The sequence below is a fragment of the Thunnus thynnus genome, chromosome 6 (genome assembly GCF_963924715.1).
Source record: "Thunnus thynnus chromosome 6, fThuThy2.1, whole genome shotgun sequence".
In the NCBI taxonomy this organism is placed as follows: domain Eukaryota; kingdom Metazoa; phylum Chordata; class Actinopteri; order Scombriformes; family Scombridae; genus Thunnus; species Thunnus thynnus.
In genome coordinates this window covers 23,466,999-23,475,692 of record NC_089522.1, presented here as the reverse complement: position 1 = coordinate 23,475,692, position 8,694 = coordinate 23,466,999, and the positions used below count along the sequence as shown (strand labels likewise).

The 8,694-nt window shown below is 38.8% G+C and overlaps 1 protein-coding gene across 1 annotated transcript in view; it reads right to left on the bottom strand.

Moving 5' to 3' along the window:
- Nucleotides 1-4,892: 4,892 nt before the first annotated feature.
- LOC137184764 (nuclear receptor coactivator 3-like) overlaps nt 4,893-8,694 on the bottom strand; it is a 67,049-nt gene continuing 63,247 nt past the window's right edge. The window contains exons 19-23 of the mRNA XM_067592743.1: nt 8,390-8,488; nt 7,093-7,342; nt 6,566-6,743; nt 6,269-6,473; nt 4,893-6,158 (exon numbers count right to left, since the gene is read on the bottom strand). Of these exons, the coding sequence (XP_067448844.1) occupies nt 6,147-6,158; nt 6,269-6,473; nt 6,566-6,743; nt 7,093-7,342; nt 8,390-8,488 (744 nt within the window). The 3' untranslated portion in view covers nt 4,893-6,146. The remainder of the gene's footprint in view (nt 6,159-6,268; nt 6,474-6,565; nt 6,744-7,092; nt 7,343-8,389; nt 8,489-8,694) is intronic.

Sequence of the window (8,694 nt, the reverse complement as noted above, 5' to 3'; positions counted from 1 at the left end):
TGTGAAGAGCAAGTGAAACCTAAGGTCTCAGGCTGTAAGATTACCAGAATGTGCGCCATGATTAACCACGTCTGAGAGGATATATATATATATATATATATATATATATATATATATATATATAAATATCTTGAATCCTACCAGCTGGGGTACCTGCAGACCCCAGAGGTTTACTTTTGTCATATCTCACAGGTGCTTTATTCAATCATGTCAATTTTTCATGATTTTGTCAATTAATTTGTTCCTAATGATTTCATATCATTGTTTTCTGTTTCTGTTTTGATTAGTGCTTTTTAAAGCACTAATCAAATTTAAAGCACTAAATTGGTTAAAATACCAATGTAATGGGGTCTTGGGGCACTCTGTCAGGCGTTTTATGGAAAGATTGTACTTGAGATAAAAGCTGCAATTTGTATCATGGAAAGGTATATATATTTGTTTTACACAATATGCAAATTAACGGCAACTTTTCTAAAATAATAATAATCTGTTTTTTCAGACATTAATTGCATAACTAATAATGTTTTGAGACAAAATAAGTTAACCTATTGCTATGATGGTTGTTTTTTACAGTAGTTTATTCTTCCCAGTCAGTAGTCTGTATGTTAAATATGTTGGTAGGATATATACAGTATTTGAAATGGTTTTGAGTAGAGTCTGTTGGGACTGTAGATGGAGAGGAGGCTGTGAAAACACTGATAAAAACTGATAGCAAGCCAGTAAAATCCCAGGAGGAACTGGCATTTGATTAAAAAAAAAAAGAGGGACTCAGTTTGGGCATGTTTTGTGCCAAGATTACTAGTTATTTATTAATATATCTTTTTTTTACTTAACTTTACTTCAACTCTGCTGTTTTAGGAAGAATTCAACCTTCATCAGAGGGGTTTATGCAGCTTGTGGGGGGCTGGTCCTGGGTTTGATACAACAACCAGAGAGCATGTGGGTCACTCTGGCTGCTAGTGTATATTTTATGTTATAAAAAAATATGTTTGAAGGATATCTTTTCATAAAAAGGTTTTTGCTTCATTTTTATCCAATTCACAACCTTTCAGGGATTCTCATGGAGACCAGACAGACAGAGAAATTGATCGGCCCAAGAAGTTGAGCTTCACTGTGTAGAATGACAGTCAGATAGTCAATTTAAAGTCACTTGGCAACCTTGTGGATCTGTGGGGGCGTCTACTACTACAGCTACAACCATTATTATTATTATTTTAGGAAGACTCATATAGTGGCTCTTTGAGGCTGGTAAATGTGCTTTGAGCTAGAAGGAATCAAGATGCTAACATGAACACAATGACAATGCTAACAGTAGGTTTATTTAACATGTTCACCAGCATATTTTAGTGTGTTGCCTACATTTGCTAATTAGCAATAAACACAAAGTACAGTTGAAACTGATGGGAATGTTATTAGTTTTTCAAATATTTGGTCATTTGGCGCTAGATGGAAAAGTCATTAAGGGGTCATTTAAGTTATAACGATCCATCCTGAGGGGAACATTAATGTGTCCCCATTTCATGGAAATCCATCCAATAGCTGTTGAGACATTTCACTCAAAACCAAATGTCAACCTCATGGTGGCACTAGAAGAAAAATCAGGGGATCACCAAAGTCATTCAGATAAAGTGTCTGGAGAACATGAATGTCTGTACTAAATTTTGTGGTAATCCATCCGGTAGATGTTGAGATATTTTGACTGGATAAGTGAAAAGTTTCACCTTTAGGTGGTGCCAAATAAATCACCAAAGTCACATGACTGTCTGCATAAAATTTCATAGCAATCAATAGTTGTTGAGGTATTTAAGTCTGAACCAAAGTGGTGGCCATTCCCTGTGGCTAAAAATGTTTAAGAACGAAGATTAAATAGTTTTATTTCCTTAAATTTTCTTCCCATGAAACGAAACACAGGCATATTTTTCTACATAGAATGTGTGGAGTTATCACAACATGAAACAAAAGTGAAACTCTGGTTACAGGATAATTTCAAAGGCTGAGTGAGTCAGTCTACTGTAACCTGGCAGCTGTTCTTTTAACCCGAAAAACACAATCATTTAATTAAAAATGAGCCTGTAAAAGAAAAGTTATTTAAAGGTTTGACTCTAGGTTTGAGTACAGCAGCAGCAGCAGGTTGGGATGCCCTGAGGAAGATTTAGCCCAGTGTGAGATATTTTCATGGAGGCGCAAAATCATTAAGAGAAGGAAAGAAAGTGGGATGATTAATGACAAAAGCTCTCACTGTGGGAGGTGACCAGTTGCAGGAAACAAACAGCAGATGAAAGCGAAGCTGCAGACGGCAGCGTGGACCAACAACAGCCAGTCTGGAAAGGAAGCTCTCGCCTTTTCCAGTGCACTTCTGAGGATTTCCCTTACAGATGTCCTTCACACTCTGAATTCCCTCCACATGCCTCTGCCTACCGTCCACCCACACACACACACCTCCCATTTCTAACAGACAGGCAGTCTCCAGTCATCATCACGTTTCATTAATACTCAGTTGAGAGCCTCCTTTATACTGAAGTTTCTGTAACCTGTAACCCACCTCTTTAGCCTGGCTTTTGATTAGAATGGCCATTATTTATGTAATTTATTCATTTAATTGTATTCATATTTTAAAATGTTTTATTCTCTCTTATCTATTTGTCAGTCTTTTGTCTATTTTTTATTCTATTTCTAAAAAAATAGGTTTTATTGTTTTTTTTGTTTACATTTTTATTATCATTTTTTAGTCTGTTTTATTGCTATGAAATCTGTTTTATTATAATTTTTTTATCATTTTTATCTATACATTAGTCTTATTATCAGCTTGTTCGTCATCTGAAAAGTAATTTGAAATGCACTAACCTGTACAAAACGTGTTTTAGAGCTGCAATGATTAGTCAATTCCGTCGATCGACAGAAAATCAATTGCCAACTATTTTGATAATTAATTAATTGTTTTGAGTCATTCTTTAAGAAAAAAAGCCAAACTTTTCTGGTTCCAGATTCTTAATATTTCCTTGTTTCTTTAGCTGAAGTCTTTGGGTTTTGGACTGTTGGTCGGGACAAAACAAGATATTCAAGGATGTCACCTTGGACTTTGGGAAACAGTGATCGATATTTTTCTCCATTTTACTGACATTTTATAGACCAAACAACTGATCAGTTAATTGAGAAAATAATCTACATATCAATCAATAATGAAAACAATCATCAGTTGCGGCTCTTGGTGCTACACTAGTGTGATTTGATTCTGACAGACTGAAACGTACGAAATGAAACTTTACACACATGCACAAAGACAGCAGAGACATTGTAATGTTTAAATATAAATTTGTATTTACATCGATATTAACATCAAGAAACAAGGTAAGAAAAAAAAAGAAATAGTATTTTACATCCTGTAATAATGACAGTATGTTTCCCAGATGTGTTTTCTCTTTTCTTTCCTTTAAAGCAAAGCACAGACATTTTTTTTTTGTATATTCTTCATTGAGACTGGGGGAGACAAAAAAAAAACAAAAAACCCAACTCCGAGCTATTATTCTGAGACATTATGACATCAATCAAGAATCCTTCTTTCCAGCTTAGAAAATCTTAACAATCTCTTGTGAAATAAGCGTTTGTAGCACCACAATTCAACTGGCCATAAGTTCTACAGAAAGGAAGAAACAATCACAAACAAAACTCAAACCACCTCAGCAGAACCAGACTCATTTCTACTCTATGTCATACAGATGGGAATATAATATATGCAATTAAACATATTTAGTTCAATGTATATTATAGGTTATGTGCAACAGTAAAAGCACACATGAGTACTTGCACGATCTACGTCAGGAACTGTTTCTAAGCACTGCAGAATGACAAACAAAAATCTTTGGATTGAGCATGTCTTCAAAGGTAGATTTCTCAACAAAAGCTTCACAGGAAATAAGACAAAAAATAAAGGCAAATGTCAAGAAAACAAAAGTCACCTGTCTAAAGAATGACAGGCAATTAGGGATTCAAACTGCTTGAGTTGCTTCCAGCAAGATTAAACATCTGTTAATAAACCAAAAAAAAAAAAAAAAAAAGGACTCATGGACAGTTATACAGTGGGATTGATTTCTAAAGTCTCATATCTGAGGCTGAACGATCTTAGCTGAAGGATCAAATCAGCAAAAATCCAAAGCACAGAAATCTCAGGAGAGAAACTTAAAAGTCACACATGGAAGCATGAGGTTCAGTTCAGAAAATATCAACCCACATACTGGTAAGACATCTGGGCCCCTAGAAGCCAAACACAATCATGTGTCAACTCTTTTTGTATAGGCATATTTTATGTTCTTTTTTTTTTTTCCTCCTTTATTTGTCGAAAGAAAAATAATTTATTTTTTAAAAAATTACATGTTTACTTACTAGCACCTCTTTAGCTAAGACTATGTTCTCAGAAAATAAGGAGAAATTCATGATTTGAAGATCACAAATTAAAAAAGTGCTTTCTGAGAGAATGAAAGTGGCAGTATGACAGAAAATCTACACGTACTGCTTACAAAAAAAAAGAGGCCCTTCCTTTCCAACCAATGGTTAAAGTATTGAAAATAAAAACTGACCTATGACGGAATAAGAAAATTACACTTTTAAATATCAAGCCTTACAATCTGTGCAAAAACAGTATGTGACCTACAAAAGCTTATATATATTTATATATAGTACATTTGAAGCGTATTTACAATTCATATTCACAGACAAAAGAAAAAAAAAAAAAAAAAAGAAGAAGAAGCTCCAAACAAGACATCATGTCTAATACTGCAGTACCGTCGCTTTGAGTAAATGATGCTTCAGCTTTGTCCTCAGAGGAAAACCAGGAGGAAGGATTATTGCTAGAAATCTGCACACCTACACTGAAATCTCACGCACACTTTTTCTTAAAAGTGTACGCTAATACAGACATCAATTTCATATCTGGCGATCAATTTTATTTCTTCACTTGTAACACTGTAAATCGGTGTTAGGTAACCAAAATATCTGCAACATTTTGATTTAAAAATTACCTCTGAAATGATAAAATGATCACCTCGTGAATCCGTATAAATATAAGTGGAATTTTTGAACATTGATAGAAGTCTGTTTGTTTCAAGAGTGACTTTAAAATGACTTAAAAACGGTACATTTCTCTTCTTATAATAAATCGGTACACTGTAGACGAGAGTGTTGGTTTAAAATATGTGCTTGCTGCCTTTCTACTGGTTCCCGCTTTAGAACAAAGATCATCAAGGTTACCCATTTCCAATCAACAGCCCCCATTTCTCAGAGAGGAAAACTTGGAGAACACACACCCACACACACACACACACACACACACACACACAAAAATAAACAGTAAATGTCTGCTGCTATGCATTAATTCTTGGATAAAGGCCTCTATATTGCCACAATCCTTTTGATGTTGGCCTTTCCTTAAAGTGCAATCAGCCAACAAGTAATTCAGTCGTACTTTAGCCCCCGCGGCGTCCTGGAGGGCGAAACAATGTGCTACTGCTTAATGACATTCATCTGAGTGTCACAATCTGATGGCTCGTCATCTAGAACCGTGTTTACTGTATGCAGAGATCCTCCAGGAGCAGCAGAGAGATGGCGGATAAAAATCCCACGTAGTTCAGAAACAAGACATTTTAAATCTGAACACAGCTTCATGGTACATTCGACAAAAGGAGAGGATGTCTTCACACGTCCGTCCCATGTTCAAGTCTGTGATCTACTCAAGCGTCTGTCCACCTTCACTGTTTGGTCCACAGCAAGTGGTGTGTGTGTTTACAGAGGCACACACACACACACACACACACACCGCTCAGAAAGAGAGGAATATTAAACTACAGTCTACGAGAGGAATCACAGAACTGTCTATCTGTCTTGATTTATGTGTAAATGTGTCACAGTGTTTCTGATTTTTATAAACGCTGTGTGTCTCCATGTATGTATGTGACAGTCTGTCTGTTTTTCCTCAGGTTGCCAGACTGCCATTACTGGCCGTGAGTCCAAAAGGAAGTTCACTCCCCCGTCTGGTGGGAGTGCAGCACTACACGCAGACACACACCGATGGGTCCTCCACACACTCCAGTGCTGCAGCCATGTCCTATCTCTGAGCGGAGATCACAGTGAGACAAATGCTTCTGTCACGATGTTCAGCAATATTTCTAGATTAAGGCAAGGAAAAGGAAAAAAGTGTGAGGAAGAAAAGTGCAAAAAACATTAATCAAAGCTTTATTTGTACCCAGAATGAGACGTTCCGACCCTCTGCACCTACCTGATCAGGCCCCATAGGCATGCGTCCCATCACCATTGGATTCATGCCCATTTGCCCTCCCATCTGGCCCATGTGACCTCCTCCTCCACTGGCCGGCATGCCCCCATTCATCATCATGCCCCCATACTGGCCTGGATTCCCCTGCTGCCCAAACTGTTGCTGCCCTGGAGGTCCCTGTTGCCCAAACTGCTGCTGAGGGTACGAACTGGTGAGGGAGAGGACAGTGTTCAATTGTGCACATTCATCAAGAGAAAAACTCGAGCTACACGCTACAACGTGTTAGTTTCTAGCACAAACCTGTTGCGTGCCATGCCCCCTTGCGACCAGCCTTTCATATCTGCGCCCTGGTACATGGGACCGCCCTGTGGGTGCTGTTGCATCATGGGGTTCTGAGGCCCCATGCGGCCTGGCATCATGGCGTTAGGAGGACTGCCGCCTGATGGGCCAAATGAGGGGTCTCCCTGCTGGCCCATGCCTGTGGAGATAAAACATCCAGCCTCAGCTTACACCTCCATCCGTAGACAACAGATAAAAGATAACTGATACATAGTGATATATAAAGATAGATGACGATCCGGTTGCCTGGGGGTGTGTTCTGATACTTACTATCCCTTCAATAACAATATTTGGTCTGACTATAAAAAAACAGAGACAAGGGAGATGTACATGGACAGCCTTCTGACAAGTTTTGTTTTTCTTAATCATAAATACATCTACCAATCTTCCTTTTTACATGTCAAACGTTAAACTACAGCCCAAACCCTGCAGTGCATAGACTCACCACCAGGGAGCAGCAGTATTCTGTTGGGCGTCAGTAAACTCACCATAACTCCCTCCATAGCTGAACTGCTGGGGGCCTGGCTGGCCCATGTTTGGCCCTCCCATAGGGTTGTCCATGCCACCGGGAGCTGTGACGTTCGGAGGGGGACTGAATCCTCCTGCCGCTGCAGCAGCAGCCGCGGCCGCCTGCTGCTGCTGCTGTTGCATCAGCATCATCATGCGCTGTCTCCTCATCTGCATGGTGACCATCTCCCTGCTGCGCTGAGCCATCATCTGAGCATTGAGGAAGCCCGGCTGCGAAAATCAAACGTATAAATCGGTTTGTGTTTGTTTTTTGAGAAGGGCTATGAATGAATGGTATGAATATATATGGAGCTTTCATAAACATATACCTTATAAAATACATCATGTTAAAAATGAGTGGGTGATGTGGATACAGTGTGATACGCAAATAGAGGCTTTTATTTAAAATCTGAATCAAAGCTGAGGAATGTTGTATCAATTGAAAGTTGTATCAAAGATCGCAATACAGCCTATGAGAAGATAAAAAAAGAACACTCAAACTAGATCAACACATTAAAATTTTACACCAACAATACGTTCACACTAAGACTGCATCACTGGGGACCCCAAACTGAGGTTAACAGATGACATGTCCACAATCAGCCTCATCCGTCTGCATAGAGACAAGAGGTTGAACAACTGGGTTTCTGTCATAATAACTTAAACACTTGAACAAAAACTTAAAACTGTGGAGTTCACTGTGGATTCCAGGAGGACATAGCTTCATTCCTTTAACCATACTCAACAAGACTGTGTTGACCATGGAAACCTTCAGATGTCTGGGATCTACAATCTCCCGGGACCTGAAGTAACTGCAGAATAGACTCTTAAAAAGGCCCGGCAGATGAAGTACTTCCTTCAGTAGCTAAGGAAACCACAGGATCTGTTGATTCAGTTCTACATGGCAGTCAATCTGTTCTCAGTACGTCCATCACAATCTGGTTTAAATCAGCTACCAAACAAGAAAAGAACAGACAATAAGGTCTGCTGAAAAGATTAAGACGGGGTCACCCTCATGGGCTGCTTTGAGTCAGGAAGTGGGAGGTATTTGCAGACCACTCACACCTGGGCCACAGCTTATTCAAACTTCTCCTTTCAAGCATGCATGCTTTCTAAGTTGCTACCAACAACTGGAGTCAAACTCTGTGAACTTACTTGGCAAATTTGATTCTGACTCTAATATTAAAACAAACTCTGTTACATTAGGTCTCCCATTAGAACATCAGTATAACAGTGATTTATCTATGAAATACAACCAAAAAGGTTTTTGTTATCTACCTGTCCTGCCATGCCGGGCTGCATGCCGGGCCTCATGCCAGGGTTGCCTCCCGGGTTCTCCATCTTCATGCCCATGCCCTGCCGCGTCTGATTCATGAACTGAGGAATGAAAAGAGCAAATTACTTACTTACTTATTTACAGATAAATTATAAACTATATGCTATCATTGATGGTGCCTTATTTTGGCATTTAGAAAACAAGAAATCTACAGCACAGACTGCAGCATTTTTGAAAGGAATAAAGTTATGCAATACATGAGTCATCAATCATCAAATATAGACCGAAGCCGCAACTCAAAAAGCTT